Source organism: Monoraphidium neglectum (genome assembly GCF_000611645.1).
Source record: "Monoraphidium neglectum strain SAG 48.87 unplaced genomic scaffold scaffold00071, whole genome shotgun sequence".
NCBI classification, from domain to species: domain Eukaryota; kingdom Viridiplantae; phylum Chlorophyta; class Chlorophyceae; order Sphaeropleales; family Selenastraceae; genus Monoraphidium; species Monoraphidium neglectum.
This window is the reverse complement of record NW_014013557.1, coordinates 20,109-40,000: the sequence shown is the minus strand read 5'-3', so window position 1 is coordinate 40,000 and position 19,892 is coordinate 20,109. Positions and strand designations below refer to the sequence as shown.

Sequence of the window (19,892 nt, the reverse complement as noted above, 5' to 3'; positions counted from 1 at the left end):
TTTGTTTTTGGCAATGAAGGTCTTTCCAGCACTTTTATCTCAATCTGCCACAGAATACCAGACCCCCCAAACACAACATAATGTTCGTACGTGCGCATGCTAGGGGGGGTGCGCTCCACTGTGAGGGTTGTGCCGCACACCGCAGCACTGCCCATCTGCCCTTCAACTCTCTGGTGGGTTTGCTCGCAGAGCATGCGGGCGTCTGGGCGGGAACTGGCACATAATGATCTCAGAGGGTTGAAGGGCATTGGTCATGGAAGCGCGCTGCCGCACTTGCCATACACAATACGCCGGAATGTGAAACCACCACTCACGTCTTGCTGTCCCGCTTTTGTGTTGCGTACTTGGGCGCCTTCGTGTGCTAGGGGCTCAGCAGTCTGAGATCCGGCAGCTGCTGCCCGCAAGGTGGGCCTACCTGGTCATCCTTCTCCCCAGATTTCAGCAAACCCCAAAGACAGGCCGCCGTCCAATCCATTGCGCCGGGCCCGGGCATTTGCTACTCGCACGCGGCGTGCGCTCTATCTGCGGTGACGGTCCTTGTATTTGCGCGTGCGTTTCTCCTGCAGTTGTGAGCCGCGAGCCATCCAGAAGCGCTGGCTGACGGGAGCAGGGTGACCTGGGCGGGCGCTGCAATATGTTCGTTCGCACCCTTGTGCTTCGTCCACGGTATCATTCCTGACCAGCTTCTCACGCATTCGGGGACTGCGTTTGTTTTGCACTCTGCACAAGCCACCGCTGTGTCGCACCGTGCACGATACATCATGGAGATCATTGTAGTGCCGCCTTCAGGGCCTGCGCGCAGGCAATGACACAGAACTTGAGGATGCGCAGGTGCAAACCTGCGGAACGGCAATTTTGGGACCCTGACTCGGAGCGCCTTTCGGCCTCGCACATGAGTGCGTGAGTTGAGGGTGATTACCGGCTCACACAATCGGCGCTTACTTCCTGCACTGTTGCGGCATTGCGGATTGGTCACAGCACTCTGCAGAGCTAAGCAGTGCACCTCTTCCCTTGCCCCTCGGCAGCAGTGTACACTAATACATGCTCCCCTGGTTTTGCCCCAAGGCATGAGCGCATTTGGCACCGCCCAAATTCGCCTGCAGGTGCCGACACGCGCCTAGCCGTCGCTTTTCTCCCTCCGCATGCAGGTGTACATCCTGCCTCCTAGTAAGACCCACAGGCTGCAGCATGGCGAGGTGCGATCGCACCTTGCTCAACACATTGTTCATATTATTGCCCAGGCAGATGCCAATGCGTGCTCGCGCGCCTGTACTGCCGTACTTGCATCGTACGTGAGCGCGCCTTGTCACTTCACGTGCAGAGCCCTAGGATATATTCCGTGCAGCTAATCCATGCTTTGGAGGGAGGGTCACCTGGCCACGCACGCACACAACAGGCGCAGTCCTGTGAAAGAATGGGAAGGCTTTTCATGGCTTTTGCACGCTGCGGCTGGCTGTGCGGTGCCAGCAATGGCTCCATTAAGCAAGCGTGAGGCAAATTCAAACAAATGCCTGGGATGGGGTATAAGGGGCGATTGCCCCCTACCCGTTCTGGCTCCCGCGGCAGTGATGTGCGGGAGGCCGCTGTTGGCGGGCACCTTTTTGATGTGTGCCCGCCTGGCTGCCTGACTGGCGTGGTCCGAGTCTTGTTTGCTGTGCGAGGTTTTCTGAGGCCACAATCCATCTCTTCCTTAGCTACCATTGCCGCCTTGTAATCTCGCTAGCTAGCAGGCTTGGTCCTTGTCAGAGAAATGCGCCGTATTTGAAGTGCCCAAGCAACCTGCGCTGCCTGGACTCGCTGTGATTATATCGGGGCCTGCCCATCCAATCTGAATGCTCACGTCATGACTGAGCAGAATTACACAGGGTGTTCTCCCGCATGCTCCTCTAGCACATGGCTTCGTTGAGCGCAGTTGCTATGCTTGCACCCACTATCCTGGCAACATTTATGCTACAAACAGAGCTTTGGGGGTTGGGCCAGCGCAACTGCACGCTGCTGATGCTCACTCCAGTTGACCTGCTGCGGCTGCTAGTCGCACGAAGAACCTCTACCACCTGACAAGGGGAGAGTCAGGACCAGGAAAATAGAAGACTTCTTGATAAGCAATGCCATACAAATCACAAACGGTCTTTGTTATCATTGTCCTATCAACCTCCTAGAACTCACAAGTTGGTGTTGTGCACAGGGCCGGCTGAGGGGCTCCCATTGTCGCATGCAGTCAGTTGGTGTGTTGTGCGGCTTGGATTATGTTATGATACTTGCTTGGTTCGGGGTAGGCATATGAACCGCATGCCATACCGGCTGAGAACTTGGAACTCTTGCGTTGGGTGAGGCGCAAACTGAAACATGCGCAGCGGACCCGGTCAACGGCGCACACATCCGGTCTGCTCTTCAGGCATGATCACTTCATGTCAAACCCTCGCTTTGCAGTTGGCTTCGGACTACCGCCACTGGCAAAATTAAAAGACAGATCTGGTTACATTCCGGGTGATCAAAATCACCCGACCGTCGAGTGTGGCTAAACTCTTAGTTTGCGTTGGCTGCTGTCTCGCGTCCCTAATCAGGTGCAGGAGACCCCTTCGTTTAGGCCTGGCAATCGCGTCCAAAACAAAACGCCTCCACCATGCAGGGCACCCTGAAGGCCCAGGCGCAGGTGATGATGGGGGCTATTATGTGTACGTATTCGCCAATTTATATGCTCGAGGCCAATGGGCGTGGCTGGTACTGACACGGCCCGCGGCTTTCTCCTATCTGACTTCCCCAACGCAGGCCAGCGGCCTTGCGAACGCCAGCGGTCGTAGGATGCTGTTCACCGCTTCCAGGCCATGTGTGGCACAGCACAAGCCTGGCCAACAGCCCACACGCAGCGCATCCGCCGTCGCCCGTCGCGGCGCTGAGGCCCGCCGCTCGCAGCAGCGTGCGCGGCTGAGCGTCCGAGCTAGCGCCCAGGGCAAGCCAGCTGGCCAGGTGGACTTCAAGAAGGTTCTGATCGCCAACCGCGGGGAAATCGCAGTACGCGTGATCCGCGCGTGCAAGGAGATGGGCCTGCAGACCGTTGCTGTCTACTCTACGGCCGACAAGGACTCCCTGCACACCAAGGTGCGTGTCGATGCACGCAGCGCAACATGCAGCCAATGCTGACGTGATGCTGTTACTGTCGCTGCGCGTGCTGCTGCTGGGGTCGCGGCTGCTGCTTGTTGGCTTAGACGCCAGCGGAAGGAGCGGGTAGGGCGACGGGCCTCGGGGATGGGGGCGTGCGCATGCCTGTGCTTTGGGCCGCCGTCTCCAGTCTGCCGATCGGACCAAGAGGCTTAGTTCTGGCGCGTCCAGGGGTCTCGACTGACCTGTTTCCTGTTTATACTCGGCGACGCTGGTGGAGTCCCACGGCTGCGGCCCCTGCTGCTGTAGCTGCATCTGCCTCGATGCCATGAGCAGTCAGCTGCCGCCAAATACAATCAAGATCTCGCCAAGGCGCCTGTGCCCCTTGGCTCGGTGCACCCCGGGGCTACGACCCCCTTCACACCCGACCTTACGGGGGAAACCTGAGCCTGTCTCATCTGTTGTCATCTCACCAAATCTGTCCTCGTCCTCGCAGCTGGCTGACGAGGCGGTGTGCATCGGCGACGCCCCCAGCGCCGCGTCATACCTCAACATCCCCAACCTGCTGGCTGCGGCCACCAGCCGCGGCGCACAGGCTATTCACCCGGTTCGGACCCGCATCCCGCCTGCGTGGCGCCCGGGCCACGCTTGGCGAGCGTGCTGTCGCGGGGCACTCCTCTGTCCCGTGTTTTCGCCCCTGCCCCTATCGACATGACCTCGACACTTGTGGGCGCACTCTGACCCATCCCCGGCTCCTTGCCCCCTCCGCCGCCTTCTTGTCCTTCACAGGGCTACGGCTTCCTGTCTGAGAACGCCAACTTTGTTGAGATCTGCAACGACCACGGGCTGGAGTTCATCGGCCCCAAGCCGGCGCAGATCCGCGTGATGGGGGACAAGGCCACCGCCAGGGACACCATGAAGAAGGTGGGGGTGGGGTAGAGGGGCGTAGCTGCGTGTTTGTGTGCCATCAAACACGTCAGTGAGAGAGGCGGAGAGGGCACGTGTGTGAAAGCGTGTGTGTGTGTGTGTGTGTGTGTGTGTGTGTGTGTGTGTGTGCGCGCACCCGTGAGCACATGCGTGCGCGCATGTACGCATGTGTTGATGTGTGCGCTTGCGTGTGCATGCGACTATGTGAGCACATGTGTGCATGTGTGAGCCTCATTCCTCTGTGGGTTAGCAAACGTGCAACCTGCAGTCCGTGCTGCAACAACAACTCGTGCGTATGCATGCATGCCACATGCGTTGGAGCGGCGTCCTCTTGCAGAGGCTCGGCTGTGGTCTGCACTGCTCACGGCTCACGGCTCACCGCTTCTGTTGCACACGTGCAATTTGTGCATCCTGACACGACTCGCCTCGACGATACCGCACCGCATCGCTGCGCCACTGAGCGCGCTGCAACTCACCCACGCCGCACCCCCCCCCCCCCCCGCCAGGCTGGTGTGCCCACCGTCCCCGGCAGCGCGGGCCTGATTGAGAATGATGCCCAGGCCATGCAGGTGGCCGGGGAGGTGGGCTTCCCCCTCATGATCAAGGCCACTGCGGGTGGCGGCGGCAGGTGCGGCACTGGCATATAAATAGTTTTGGGGGTTGAGGGGCGGGGATGGGGAATCCATGGAGATGTGTGAATGGCACCACGGACAGCCCCACGGGGCGCCGCAGCAGAGCGACATCGTGCGCAGCCATCCAGCAGCGGCCGGCCCAAGTTGTGTGCGCGCGCGGGGAATCCGTGCGCTGTTCCACATCCACACTTTTTACGATGCCGTAGGCCCGCTCGCTTACACCGTGGACCCCCTCCTTAACCCCTCCCCTCCCGCTCTCATCTGGCCCGGCCCCAAGGGGCATGCGCCTGGCCACCAAGGAAGAGGAGTTCCTGCCACTCCTGAAGCAGGCGCAGCAGGAGGCAGAGGCGGCCTTTGGCAACGGCGCCGTCTACATTGAGCGCTATGTGCAGAACCCTCGCCACATTGAGTTCCAGGTGGGTGGTGCGGGGTTCATGGAGGGTGAAGTGAGGCCTGGCAGAGGGGCTGGGGCCAGGCGCTGTCCGGCAGCTGCTGACAGGCCACTTGGAGAGCCGGGTGGTTGCGGTGGGGTTGGATGCCGGGTTGTGAGGATTCCAAGGGAGCAGAGGCGAGGCGTCGGGGCGAGAGGCCCGCTGGGTGTCGGCAGGCGCAGCAACTCGAGGCAGGCTGCCCGGTGGGTGGTTCGCTGTGCGCAGGGCGGGTGAGACTTCAAGGCAGGGAGTGCCAGACATGTAAGCGCACTCGAACGCATATGCGCGCCAACCCTTGATAGCCCTTCGTGTCACGGTGACAGGTGCTGGCCGACAAGTTTGGCAATGTGGTGCACCTGGGCGAGCGCGACTGCTCGGTGCAGCGCCGCAACCAGAAGCTTGTGGAGGAGGCGCCCAGCCCGGCCCTCACACCAGAGGTGAGAGAGGGGAAGCCGAGCCAGGGGCAGTTGCTCGTGCAAGGAATGGGAGAGTGCGGACTCTGGACACCAGAAGCTCCGCGCCCTGCGGGATTCCATTCTGACGCACATACCCGCCATCAGTACTGCTAGCACTCATTGTCTGGATGCAACTCAATGCCCCTCATCCTTGTGTCTTCCTCTCACCCCCTGCTCGCCACCAGGTGCGTCAGCAGATGGGTGAGGCCGCGGTGAACGCTGCGCGCGCCATCGGCTACGTGGGTGTGGGCACCATCGAGTTCCTGTGGGAGAAGAAGGGCTTCTACTTCATGGAGATGAACACGCGCATCCAGGTGGGTGCACCCTCAGGAATGCGGACAGTTGAAGAATGAACGGTGATGGGGGCGGGGGTACAGGAGGACAAAGATGAAGGGACACAGGGAGGTCGCTGCTTTGAGGAGATCGAAGGACCTCAGCCACCCTTTCCCCATAACTTATTGCGACGAAAGCTGGTGCAATCTCGGAGCCCCGTCGGCACTGCCAACACCCAAGGCACCTTCACGCTTGAGGACGAGATTGACAAACTTCCATACACACACACACACATGCACACACACACACATGCACGCGCGCGCCATGTGTGAGCGTAACGTGAATGCGCGCGTGCAAGTCCACACATGCGCACGTGGGCGCATGTATGCATGCCCGTAAGCATCGCACACGCACACTCGCTCCAAACTCTCTTTGACATCAACCCTGGTGAACGGACATGTCTGCATACCTCATTGGCAGGTGGAGCACCCCGTGACGGAGATGATCACAGGCGTGGACCTGATCCAGGAGCAGATCAGGGTGGCCCAGGGCCACCCTCTGCGTTTCAAGCAGGAGGACATCACCTTCAAGGTGGGAGCCCGGGGCTTTGTGGCCAGGGAAGGGGCTTGCTTGAGCCCGCCACGCTGGGCATCAAGGGAGGTGGCTAGCAGAGCAGGGCTCGCTGTTTCGCAGGAGGGGGGGTTTCGGACTGGTGATGGGCAGTTGCGCTGTAGAAGCAGATTCGTCATTTCAGCCCTGCCGTGAGACATGCTGCACGCCCAGCCTCGCCCTGAGCTGACTTTCTTTGACCCCAGCAACTCACAAACGACATACTCCCCGCAGGGCCACGCCATTGAATGCCGCATCAACGCAGAGGACCCCTTCCAGAACTTCCGCCCTGGTCCCGGCCGCGTCTCCACCTACCTCGCACCCGGCGGTGCGCTGCACAAGGATTGCTCTGGGGCCTTTGTTTGCATCCACCACAGTTCACAGGATGTGCATGCGAGTTTGAGCTGAAAGGGCCCGCAGCCTCCCGTGCACAACATGCAAGTGGCGCTCAGCACAAGCGCAGGGCTGCACCAGCTGCGACCCCTCGCATGCTGCTGATCGACCGTCCTTTACCAATGCCCGCCTCTCATTTCTTGGACCACTGTGGCCACCCAATGGTGCCTGAGTGGCCACCTACACCCCTTGAGCCCATGCTTCATCTGATCAACACCAACATCATCACCTTTCCTTTGCAAATGTGCATTCTGCAGTGCGCACACTCACGCGCGCGCACACACATACACACACACACACACACACACACGCGCGCGCGCGCAGGCGGACACACACACACACACACACACACACACATACCCTACACACCATTGCATGATTGCAACACTCCATCATGCCCGCCCGCCCTCTTACTCGCATACGCGCAGGCCCCAACGTGCGCATGGACAGCCACCTGTACCCGGACTACCTTGTGCCCCCGAACTACGACTCGCTGCTGGGCAAGCTCATCGTCTGGGCGGAGGACAGGGACCAGGTGGGCCGCGGATACATATGTTCACTGCAGGGGGTGTCAGCGCGGGGGTATCAGCGTTGTTGGTGTGAAGGCAATCCAACTTGGGGGGCAGAGATCAGCACTCGCAGCGACCACTGATGCATCACTTGCAACCCACCCCATCGCTCCCTCCCAACTCCACACATGGTTCCATGCGGTAACCCCGACCACCCCTGCCCCAAACGCCCAGGCCATCACGCGCATGCTGCGTGCGCTGGACGAGACGGTGATTGTGGGTGTCCCCACCACGGGCCCCTTCCACAAGCTGATCCTGGACCACCCGGCCTTCAGGGCTGGCGACGTCGACACGGGCTTCATCCCCAAGTACCAGGCCGAGCTCACCACGCCGCCACCCACTAGCAGGGTAGGTCGCGTGCAAGGACGTGTGCGTGCATGTGGGAGGGCAACGCGCATGCAAACGCATGCGCGTCTGCACGTGGGTTTGTGTGTAGATGGGTGCACACGCGCGTGTGCGCTCTCACTCCTGTGAAACGGGAATCTTGTGCGTGGGGGGAGGGGGGGGCGGGTCAAGACGTGGCACCTCTCGGTGCACGTCGGAGATGCGTTGTGTTGCATGTGGCATTGCATGTAGATCATGAGCCTGCAAGGCGCACACATCAGCACAAGGTGCTGCATCCACCCACCACACCTGGGCTCGCTCAACACCCGCACGTCCGGGTTCACCCCTCCCACGATTTACTGACCCATGTGAAATTCCATTGACTGATGCAACAGATCTGCAAAGCAGCCCGTCCTGCACAACCTCCCTGCATAGCCACCCACTCATGCACTCAACCGCCCTGCACACCCCACACCAACAACCCTGCAGGTCAAGTCCTTCTTGTCCGAGAAGGTCAAGGCCGCCAAGTCCAAGACCAAGATGCTGGTCTAGCCCGTCAACAGCAGGGCCCTTCGATGCGGCCTGATGCCGCCAGCGTAGAGCAAGGCTGTTTGCCCCAGGATCACAGACGCGTGTATTGCGCTTGGTGACAAGGGGCTGCGCCATGCAGGGCTGCGCCGCACAGGGCTGTGTGGGGCGCCTTCGCATCCTGCTGAGGCGGATGACACGGCTTGAGCTGAGGAGTTGCGCGGTCCCATGATGCGGCTGCGCTGGACTGTGGGGTGCATACTCCCAGCTTGCTGCACAATGGAGGACGGCTACTTGCTCGCAAGATCGCGCCGGTTGGCGCTTTTTGCGTACCGGGAGCCCTTGTTTAGCCGCCTGCCCATACTCTCCCGGCGTCACTGCGGGGCTTCAGCACCCCTTCCCCTGGAGGCGACTGAAATGAGGGACACAGTGGGCCGCGGGCGCCAGCCAACAGTCTGATTGTGGCATCACAAGTGCGTGTAATTGCTAACCTTCAACTCTATGGAATAATCTGGTCCCAAAGCAACATGCCGTGTGTGCGCTTGTGGGCGCAGACAGGGCGACGAATTGGAAGATTCGCGTCTACTTGTCGCGCCATATCATGTCCAGTGCCAAAACACGACAATATGCTCATTCTGCTGCCTGTTGCCACGCCACAATCTCGCGGCCAAAATCAGCACTCCAACATCAGTCCGCAGCAAGTACAACCCTCAACCAGCAGAGGCCCTAGCCTGCAGCCGCTGTGTTCTGGGCTTGCAAGGCTGTTGGAGTCGCTGCAGCACGCTATTGCCGCGCAGGTCCCCCGCCCACGCCATCACGCACGTAATTGCGTCTTCCAGGCCGCTCCATATGCCAGGGCGGACTGTGCGCTCCTCTAGGCTGGGGCGCCAGAAGCACCGTGTGACCTCCGCGGGGATATCTCTTGAGGGCATGCGCATTCCTTGAGCCAAGCAGAGCCGCATTGTGATGCGCTAGCGCTCTTGGGTGTGGCTTTGAACCCCGGGATATTTTGCTGCAGTTCTGCTAGGGTGCGGGCATCTTGTTCGCCTTAGTCAAACAACGCTGCCATGGTCAGCACCCCAGCTTTCAAGTCTTTGTGCAGGTCGGTGTACGCGTCTTGCCCAAACTGTTCACTTGCCAGGGCCGCCGCCGCGGGCGCTTGGGCCCTGTGGGCGTCGCGCTGTTCTTGCCACCACTAAAACATGCGGCTGAGTTCCCGCCTGTCTTCGTCCGGGTTGTCCCATGCCATTGTCAAGTCGGCATCCGTTGTGCGCTCAATTTGACGGAGACGCAGTGAGAAGCGGTGCAGGTACGAAATCGAGTGCTCTCTTTTCTTGGCTACTGTAGATCCAACTGGTAAGTTCGCAGGGCTCGAGCCCAGGTCCTAAGGCGTCCAGGGGCTTCAACCAACCAGCAGAAACAGCTGTATAGACAGTGGCGGCTCGCATGGGTGAGCAGTCAAGCCCCCCTCTCTCCTTGAGCGAGTGCAAACGCATTTGCGGTGCAGTCAGGCAGGCCGTGGATTTGCTTCACAAGAGCTAGCAGGACAGCATTTAGTTTTTGTAATGTTTGGGCCATATGCGCAAAGTGCCATCCTATATTGCAGCATGGGTGTGAGGGATGTGCGGAGGACTTGCTCTTTCTGCCAGCTGCTCAGATGCGTGCGCGTCACTGAGCGGGTTTTGCTGCCCAGTGTTTTTTGAGCCACAGCCGCTTGAAAACCCCAATGAAGGTCACCAGTCATCAGGATTCCAAGGAAAGTGAAAGGGCCGGCAGCTGTGTAACTTTCACATGCTGCTCAGCTGTGAACACCCCCGCGAGGCGCCGGTGCAGCACCGCGCTGTCACATGGTTTGTCACCAAGCGTGTTGTACAAGGCAGTTCACTGTGCTTTTTGCCATATTCACTCGCATGTCTGCCCATGTGGCAAATCTGGATATCATCTGTGCTTGTTGTTGCGCGTCTTTACTGGTGCGTGTCAGTCAGACTATTCATGTTATCAGCATACGTCCAGGACGGGAGGGCTTGTTTGAGGGCTTCCTCGACTGGCATACAGCGGGGTTGATGTGTCTGCCAGTGTGATGGATGGAGCCAGCGCAGCAGGGGTTCCAGGTACAACAGACAGCTGAAAGGGGACCGGCTGTCTCCTTGGATCGTTCCCCTATCAACTGGAATTGGGTATGTGTTGCCAAATGGCGTCTGCACGTTTGCTGTGACCCCCGCGTACAGGTCCCTCATCACCTCAGTTGCATCTATGCTGCAACCCCAACTGCAACCCCAAGTCATACATCACTTTGAGCTGAGCACTGAACCCCATCAAGACCAGGGGCCTTGCAGTTGATGAGCGTTTTGATGCAGTCCCTGAAGACTTTTGCATCCTCAATTGACTCAACAAGCCGGCTCGTGGGGCTGGAACCACACCTGGGAACCCATCTGCCTGTCCTTATCCGGGGGTAATCGCGAGGAGGTATGCGCCTGTTTTGGGTGCAGGTGGCGCCGCTTTTCGTGTGATGAAGGCTGCCGCCACTTCGATGATCCTCTGGAGCTGTGTCACCACTTGGAGGAGTTGAAGCTGCATTCAGCAGCGGGCACGCCCCTCTCAACAAGTCCAGCTCCACTCCATTGTCTTGGATGTCGGAGGGACAAATTACAAGGACACCGCCACACTGCTGAAAGACCTGCTGGGACTTCCACACAAAAAGCTTCCTGGCAACCACACTGCAACCTCTGCACACTCATGCGGTAAACACGCTGCATCAAACCATCCAGGCTTGCAGAGCCATTGAGCATAGCCCAGGAGGACTCGGGAAGAAGCAAGCGCAGACTCGCTCCGTCGGGGGATCACCAACCTCCCCCGTTACCTTGGTGGGGAGCGGCGCGGCGGCTTCGGTCCACGCAAGCCAGTCCCCCGTGCCCTGTCTGATCTGGTCATCATGCATCTAATCAGATAGACTTGTTTACTGCTAGCAAGAAAGCGTTGCGTTCCAACCAACGAACAGGTCATAGCTTTGTCTACCACCTGCCCTTCATGGAGGGACGATAATGCCGGAATTGGATGCTGTGCAGTATATTAGTACCGCCCGCCTAGCCTGTGTACATGGCAGCAGTAGTAGCAGCAGCAGCAGCAGCAGCAGCAGCAGCAGCAGCAGCAGCAGCAGCAGCAGCAGCTGGCATAAGTGTGAGGGAACTGCTGCTGACCCCTGCACCACGACGCTACTGCCAGCATCCCCGCGTGGTTCCCTGCCTGCATTCACTTGCAGAGATGCCGTCCTGACTGAGCTCGTTACTGCGTAAAGACGCGCTCTGTGTTTGTGTTCAGATTGATGAAAACATATAAAATGCCATCAGTTGAAAAAGAACTCTCTGCAGAAAGAAATGTGGCAAACCCTGACCGCGGCGTTTGCACTTGAGACTTGAAAAAGGTTGAGCAGGAATGTCAGCCGCTCACCCTGCGGATCTGAAACTGCCAAACGAGGGATGCACGGTTTTGAAGCCGCTAGTGTACCGAATTGCCATGTGTTGGTGTCCGCGTCCGTGGCGAAGGTGACCTGCAAAATGGGCGGCCACGGCGGCAGCAGCCAGCAGTGTGACTCACTGGGGCCGTCTAGGCGCCGGGTTGCAGCCAAGAGGATGGGTCTAGGCAAGCCTGCAGGGCAGCACGCAACGGGCCACAAGCTGGCTCGTGTTGTCAAACAGATGTGATGCTCACGCCAGCGGCGCTGCTGCATTGGCAGCGGCCATGGAATGTAAGTGCTCCCTCCCACAACCAACCAAGTGCCGGCACCTGTTCCCACTAAAGCTGCGCACAGGCACATCTCGGTGGGTGTAGCTGTGAAATCCAATCCAGGAGGGCGGCACATTGCATGCTACAATATCCAATGCGGGCATGCCCCCATCCACCCAGCCCGCCATCACCTGGATCGCTTGGGAATCGGCTCGCTGCTGGCGTGCCGCCGCGGTGACCGCGATTCGCGCTCACTGCTGCCGCCGCTGCTTCCCCTGGCAGCGCTGCTGCTGCCGCTGCCCCGGCGGCTGACCCGCCGGCTGCCGCCACCTCGGTGGTCGCTGCCGCCGCTGTGTCGCCGCCCCTCGCCGGCGTCTGACTCGGGCACGACCTTGGCCTTGTCACCGCTGCAGCCATCGTCGAGCCAGGGGTGGCGCAGCATCTCCGCCGCAGTGGCCCGCTCCTCCGGGACGAGCCGCAACATGGGCTGCAGGAAATCAGCGATACCTGCCGCCTGTGGAAGGGGGATTTGTAGGGGTCAGATCATCACAAGGACGGCCAGTGTAGAAGACAAGGGCAGCCAGGCGACGCACGCTGCATGCAGGCTGCGCAGATCAGGAGCTAAGGGGCTGCCGTAGCGCTCTTCAAAGGAGCGTCTTGAATGCTGAGCCGCGTGCAAGTATCACACATCCATACCACACCTCCATGCAAGTAAACATGCTAGCGCGGGGGCACACGCGCACACGCACGCACGCTCTCTCTGTCTCTCTGTCTCTCTCTCGCACGCGCGCACGCGCACACACATACACACAAACGCACGCGCACACAAGCACCACAGCACGTGTGTGACCCACACTCAACTCCACATGCCAGACCCTGGCCGCATCCGCACCCACACACACGACCATGTGCCCCACCTCTCCGGGCGACAGGCGGTACTTTTCCTCCAGCACATCCTGCAGGGACCACGGCTTTAGGCGGCGGATGTGACGCAACTCACCCTTGAAGGCGCCGAGGAGAAGCAGAGAGAGCAGAGAAAGTGTGATGGGTTGAGAGGAGATGTGGGGGTGCGAAAAGCATGACTGGAGCAGCCCTAAGATGGACCCTGTAATGACGATGGGTGCATCGCTGCCTTGATGGTTCCACCGCAGTGGTCAGTCACGATTTGCACTTCAGCAAGCAAGATCAACACACTCAGGGGCCCGGCTTGATGCGCGGGCTATCAACACGTGCTGATGCATGACCCTGTGCCTTGCACAGCCGCAGTGGATGGGACACGCAACGTATCCCGGTGTGCAAATCCCAGAGATCCCCCACCATGCCTTGAAGCCGCCGGCCCCACCTGTCTGTTGAAGTAGTCGCGCGCCAGGCGGCCGGTGGTCCACACGCGACGTGGCATGCGTCCCAGCAGCTCAATCATCAGGGCCAGGTGGTCTTCATCCCTGGGGCCCAGACGCAGGAGAGCGGAGGTTGTCAGGGGAGATGTGTGTGCCTCGGGGGCACAAGACATGCGCAATCAGCACGGCGCTGGCGGCTATCAGCGAAGCCCACCGTCAATGCCATCAGCGAAGCACATTGCCACTGCGCACACAGGCATCAATCCTGGCACCCATACTTTTGTCTGGGGAGCTGTTTGCATGAGTGCCGCTCTGATGCGCATAAACACGTGCAAAACACATTTGCATGCGCACCTGTCCCAGCTTGGGCCGCTTTTGGGCTCAAACAGGTAGTCCCCTGTAGCCAGCTCAAACACCACACATGCCACGCTCCACACATCAGCCGGGGCGCCCCACCTGGAGATAACGGAACACCAGGTGCGGAAGGCTTCGCCGGTTTGAAAGCAGTGTGCGTTACAAACACCTGACAGCTAGACGAATACAGGTGTGTCAGCCCAAGCAGAGGCGGCCGCCCTCGGCGGCCTGTTGCAGCCCGCCCCCCTCTGTTTGCGACGCACGCCACGCCCTCGACTTGACGCACGACAGCGCACCCAGCACCCTGCACCACCGCAATCACCTTGCTCCCAGGATAACTTCTGGGCACCGATACTGCCGCGTCTGGACATCATCTGTGAACCGCTTAGTCAGCCAGCACGCATTGCCAAAGTCCACCACCTTGGCGGTGGCGGACGCCAGGTCAGCGGCGCTGTGCAGCACGCGGCTCTCGTACACCAGGCGCCGCCGCGGCTGCTGGCCCGGGCCCTGCTGTTGCTGGTCAGCCACCTGCCCTGCTTGCTGGCTTCCTGGCCCCCGCTGCTCTGATGTTGGCTGCTGCTCTGCTGCATGGCCGTTGCCTGCGCCACAGCCCCCATTTTGCTGCAGAGGGGCCGCGACCTCCCCAGCGGGTGCCTGTTCGACATCAAGCTCCTCCTTGGCACCATGCAGCTCCTCGCCGCCAGTCTGCTGCAACTGTGACCCGCTGTCGCCGCTGACGGCTGCCTTGGCTTTCCGCTTTGCCTTCTTCTTTTGACTCCTGCTCAGCTGCCCGTCGCCGCTGCCCCCGCCTCCGCTGGCGCCGCTGCCGCTGCCGCCGCCGCCCGCCTTCTGCTGCTGCTGCTGCTGCGCCGTGACCGCCGACGCGCCCCAGCTTCCGGCACCGCCGGCGGGCGCCCGCGGGGGTGGTGGCGGCAGCTCCAGCTCCCAGCGCCGGGCCGCCAGGGTGTCGACCAGCATCACGTTCTCCGGCTTCAGGTCTGTGTGCAGGATCGAGCACCTGGTGTGCATATAATCGACCGCCACCAGCATCTGGCGTGCCAGGTTCTTGACCACCGCCAAGGGCAGCCCCTTGTAGTCATAGGCTTTGATGAGCGCGAGCAGGTTGTCGCCCAGCACCTCGCACACGATGCAAACGTGGAGGCCGTGCGGCCCGGCATGCTCAAAGTGGTCAAGCAGGCGCACACAGTGGTGGGCACCGGAGGGGTCGGCGGCCTTGAGCTGGGCCAGGAGGGTCACCTCGTCGCGCGCCGCGTCGGTGTAGTGCGGGGCGCTTTTCTGGACCTGGCGGCGCACGGCCAGGCGGGGGCAGGCGGGCAGACGGCTTTCGTGATTTGGGCTGGCGTGGGGTGCGGGGCAGATGGCGAGGGGCGGCCTGAAGGCGAGGAGATCCACCAGGACGTCTGGTGCGCACGTTTCATCACGTGCACAGCCCTGTTTCTCTTCCCGCAGGCCCTATGCACCCTGGTTTGCGCTGCGACACGACCGTCCTCACACACAACAGCCTGTAAAGTGCCACGCCGTCGCTCTCGGCCGCCCAACATGGGATGCAAGCAGCCCTCGTCACAGTGCATGACGCCCCAGCACACCAGTCCCCAGATATAAGTGCACAACTGTATGCACCTTCAGCGCGGCGAACCCATCGTTGTGGGTGTCCAGGACCAGCCAGACCGTGCTGAAGTGGCCCCATCCCAGCTTGCGCAGGACGATGTAACGGCCGCCCTTGAACTTCTCACCAATCTGCACAGGGTGGTACCCACCTGGGAAAGAAAGGGGAGGTTGAGGGCAAGGCAAGATGGTAAGGGAAGGGGAGGACACCGCTTCACCAGCAGGCCGGCCAGTCAGAGGGGCAAAGACGAAGCAAGAAAACCGGCCAGCGCTGCCTGCAGACTTTGAGTTGAAAGGACGAGACGTTGTGCCGCATGCTGGCCTCTCTAGCAGTCACAAACCTTTGCAGTAGTCCTCTGCATCCTCCACGTCAGAGCCGCTGCCGCCGAAGTCGCCACGCTCCGAGCCGCTGGAGCTGCTGCTGTGGGAGTCGGACGAGCAGCCGCGCTGCTGCTGGAGCCCTTTGTTGCCGCCCCGCAGTGGACCTGGATACATGCAACAGGACGGGTACAAGAGCTTGGCATTGGACGTCAGGGATGGGCCAGAGGGGGGGCGGGTGGCGCTTTGGCCATGCAGCAGCAGCAGTCGGCGACTTGGCCGTGGGCAACTGCTGCATCCGGCTTGTTCACCTGCTCCGGGTTTCCGCTGAGCTTTCTGCTTGTTTGCAAACCTGTTGGTCCTTCTAGGGCCTGCGGCGAGAGGGACGAAGCGCGGGTGATGCGCGCCGAGATCCCTACAAGCCTCAGGCTACAGGTGCAACACCACGCATAACCTTGTACCTGCGCCCTGCCCGGGCTTCATGTGCAGCCGCGCTCTTGTAAGCACTGTTACGGCGCGTACTGTAAGTGCTTGACGGCGCGCGGGACTTGTGTCAGCCGGAAGAAGGTATGTTTAAAATTGTGATGGTGTACATATGTGTGGAGGCACGTACATCATCGCTGCGGAAGGCACACACACTGCTGTGTACAAAAATGCGTCCAGTGGAACATCTGTAGTGAGCCCTCACGAGGCCCCGCTGTCCCTGCATGGGGTACTGCATGCTGACCACTGTGATGCTGACCGAGCCGACGGTGCAGGATCAGAAAGGATGAAGTTCAGGGCAAACGCATGCAGAGCCTGCGTGATATAGATAATACTCCATCGTAGCATGCATACGTGCACATCCGTTTGGCTGGCAAGCCAGCCGCCATCCCCCCCCCCTCCCCAGCTGGGGGAGCCCATTACTCGGCAACTCATTGACACATCGTTGGCAGAGTGGACTCTGCATGGCTGTGAATCAGGCCTTGACTGACTTCACACCCCTTCCTGCATATGCATGCATAGCCAAAACCCATGGGCTTCCTGACCAGCTCCATTAGCCATACAGCTACGACGAGAGGTCGTGGCAGGCTGCCACATGCATGTCCTGCATGCACGCGCGAGAGGGAGAGGGAGGGGGAGGGAGACGCCAGAACCGTTCGAATCCGAAGGGGACGGGACCTGTGCAGGCCTGCTTACAAGGTGTTAGGATTACCTTTGCAGGTTGCCGACTGTGCTGCAGCTCTATCCCCCTGCAGGGTGCATGGCTTGGGCGCCATCGGTCGCTATCGTGCACATGGCGATCGAGATTTCATCATAACGCCTGGTGATATCGTGATGGCAGAGCTCGGGCACAGAACACACACATTTTGTTCATTTCAAGCTTGAACACATCATACACATAATTCGGCGGGTCCAGAGACGCAAAAAAATCCTCTCATCTTGCGCGCAGCACAGGTGCAATTTCATGCACCGCAAGGGGGAAGGGGGGCGGCACAAGCGAGACGCACACCAGTCTTACAGTACCTGCAAAGCTCTCATGACGGTACGCAGCAGGGCTGTGTGGTTGCTTAGCAGGTGAAAGCGCACAACGAATGCATGCTCGGAGTTCCTCCAAGCCGAGCAGCAGCCCCAGCCATCTGGCTCCCTGCTGTTCACGCTTGGCCACTGCGTTGCCTGTATGTACAAAGGGCTGATGCTTGGACTGGCCCGCCTTCCATTTGTTTTCAAAAACTTGATGCTCTCATTGTAGACTAGAAGCTATTTATTCTTCTTGGCAGTCAAGTACTGATAAAGAGTGAAGCCGGCGATGCCCACCGACCCGGCCAGGTTGCTGGCCGCGGGCGCGCGCCCGCGCTGCCTGCCGCGAGGCCGGCCAGGATGGCCGTGCCATAGGTCGGGCGGTAGACGGCCTCGGTCACGGCCAGGCCCAGGTTCAGCCTGGTAGAATGAAGAATAATTGGTTGGGTGATGAGGCGGTAGAGATGGGGGTTGAGATTTGATGTGTGGATGAAGGAGGCGGTTGCGCACAGCGGCTTTGTCGGGCCGCGGAGCGAGGGCGTCCCACAGGCAGGGCGGCAGCCAGCAAGCCATGGTCCCCGCAAGGCGCACACGCAGAGGGTCACAAGCGGCAAGGTAGGCGAGTCAAGAGGGGGGAAACCCAGCCCACGGCGCGGAGCTCGCACCGCTTGAAGGTTGCGGCCCCCAGCCGGCCCCTGTCCGCAGCGTCTCTGAGCATGAGGCTCGCGCCGCCGGCCAGCAGGAAGCCGGGCGCCCAGGTGTGCTTGAGCAGCTGGGCCAGCGGGGTGACGGGGGCGATGAACAGCTGCTCCGGCGCCTAGCAGGCTGCAAAGGTGGTGGCACACTGCAGGGTGGGGCGGTCAGATGGGGATTGGAGGTGGGTCGGGGGGCATCTGGTTGGAAACTCGCGACGGAACGCCGCTCCCGACACAGACGCCCGCCTGCGTTCCTAAGCAGAGGGCTGAAGCGTCGTTGGTGCAGTGAGCTTGGGCCGGCGGCGCATCAAGGGCGTGCTGTCATCGCTGCAGAGGGCGCGTACGAATGCGGACGCGCACCAGCAGCGCAACGATGAGGTACGTCAACCCCGCAGCAGTCTTGGGCGGCGCCAATAAGCCGTCCGCCAACGCTCCGGCCGTGGCGCCCGACTGCTTCAGCCCCAGCCCCGCGATCACCAGGGAGCCCGGGGGGCCGTGGGGTACAACAGGATCAGGGGGACGCTCCACACGTCGCTCGCCTGCTTGGGACGGGCGGCTCGTGCGCAGGGCGACGAGGCGGCGCGCGCTGTTGTTTTTGAGGCGGGTTGCTTGCAGGGCCTCTGAGCTTGCGATGCGATCGCCGAGCGCCTGGCGCGCGCCGCCGCAACCGCTAATGTGTGCCGCTGTAATGGCGCGGCCAGTCGCAGTCAGCCGGCTGGTGGGCTTGCCTGCCACTTAACCCACTCTCACCCGAGTCCCTCACCAGGACGGATGCGAGCAGGTATGTCACAATCTTGGCCAATACAGCGGCCCGCAGCTGCTGGTAGGTGGCGGAACCCAGGCGCCCATTGGCGGCTGCGTCCTGGGCGCGGCACAAATTGCGGAAAGTAATCACCTGGGTCCGCGGGCGCTTCGGAGCTGCCATGTGCGCCTGCCGGGTGCACCAAGGCGCACACAAGCGCCAGGGAACGTCGCTGAATGGAGCAATTAAATGCACCTGTGCTCACCGCCAGAGACCACTCGTCGGCAGCGGATATGGCCATGGTGCCGCCGGCGATTCGCGCCAAGACGACCTCCAGCGGCATCGCGGCCGCAGCTGCGCCGGCGCAGCCGACCACCTGCAGCAGCAGCTCGGCCGCCACCAGTGCTGTCGCGCCGAATGCGATCGACACGCCAGCGAGCGCTTTGAACCCAACGGTGAGGGCGCGCGACATCGGAGGAGGTGGAGGCTGGCGCAGGGGCAGGGGTGCCGTCTGCGGCCAGCGACGCGGGTGCTGCTGCCGAGCTGTCTGCGGTCGGCGGCGTGGCTGCATTTTGTGCGGGCGGCGAACCGTCCCCAGCCGCGCGCGCAGGAGAGCTGCGGCGTCGAAGGCTACTGATGCGCCAGGCCTGCGGCTCAAAAGAAGACAGTATGGTTGCTCGCTGGCGCAGTGAGGCACCGTCTTGTCACTCGAGTCGGCGCGCGACGAAAGCAGCGCATTGTTCCAGGTGGGATGCAGCTGCAAACGAGCGCACCTGGTGAACATAAGAGACCGGTGCATCATAATAGCGCCTCATCGAGCCGCGCTTGAGCGCCCGCATTGTGTTCAAGGGTGCTGTCCGGTCGCAAGATGACTAATTAGGGGGGTCAAAAACTGTGACAATAATAGCAGTGATGCTGTGAAAAAAATGTCGTTCATGTGATCAGCTTACGATACCCGAGGGTGAATGTTTGATCTGCAAGCTCCACTACAGTACTGACAATCCATATGCTCATCAACAGGCGGTTGGGGGTTGCCCGCAGCCCTCACCAGGTTCAATGTGCGCTGTATATTGCCACGAGCGCAGGCGATACAAGCGCCGTCCATGACACGGCTGCAGCGCCGCAGCTTGACTTGTTGCGGCGTCTCGCTCTTGAATTTGATGTCCAAATCCACAACACAGTTGCTGTTGAGGAGACTCAATTCGGACTGGGACTTGTAAGCCGGCCACTTAATGCAGAACTCGACCCGTTCACATTGGCGTCTGCGAGACTAGATGGGCAGCAGCTGGCGCGACAACAGCAGCAGGCAGCACTAGGCCGGACACCCGGTCCTCGCCCTATCATCCGCGTGACACTC

General features: G+C 60.7%; 2 protein-coding genes across 2 annotated transcripts; one reads left to right on the top strand and one right to left on the bottom strand.

The window, feature by feature from the left end:
• Positions 1–2,802: 2,802 nt before the first annotated feature.
• Positions 2,803–8,264, top strand: MNEG_0810 (acetyl-CoA carboxylase, biotin carboxylase; the record flags this gene model as incomplete). Its single annotated transcript, XM_014050709.1, has 12 exons — positions 2,803–3,099; positions 3,596–3,706; positions 3,889–4,023; positions 4,533–4,654; positions 4,936–5,074; positions 5,413–5,526; positions 5,730–5,858; positions 6,298–6,408; positions 6,661–6,754; positions 7,248–7,354; positions 7,563–7,736; positions 8,202–8,264. The coding sequence occupies 12 exons, from the start codon at positions 2,803–2,805 to the stop codon at positions 8,262–8,264; spliced, it is 1,596 nt and encodes a 531-aa protein (XP_013906163.1).
• Positions 8,265–12,150: 3,886 nt separating this feature from the next.
• MNEG_0809 (hypothetical protein) lies at positions 12,151–19,007 on the bottom strand (the record flags this gene model as incomplete). The annotated part of the gene is made up of 12 exons (XM_014050708.1): positions 12,151–12,477; positions 12,881–12,919; positions 13,306–13,405; positions 13,655–13,756; positions 13,977–14,956; positions 15,296–15,432; positions 15,622–15,765; positions 17,400–17,518; positions 17,764–17,915; positions 18,154–18,332; positions 18,544–18,655; positions 18,801–19,007. The coding sequence occupies 12 exons, from the start codon at positions 19,005–19,007 to the stop codon at positions 12,151–12,153; spliced, it is 2,598 nt and encodes an 865-aa protein (XP_013906162.1).
• Between the last annotated feature and the right edge of the window lie 885 nt (positions 19,008–19,892).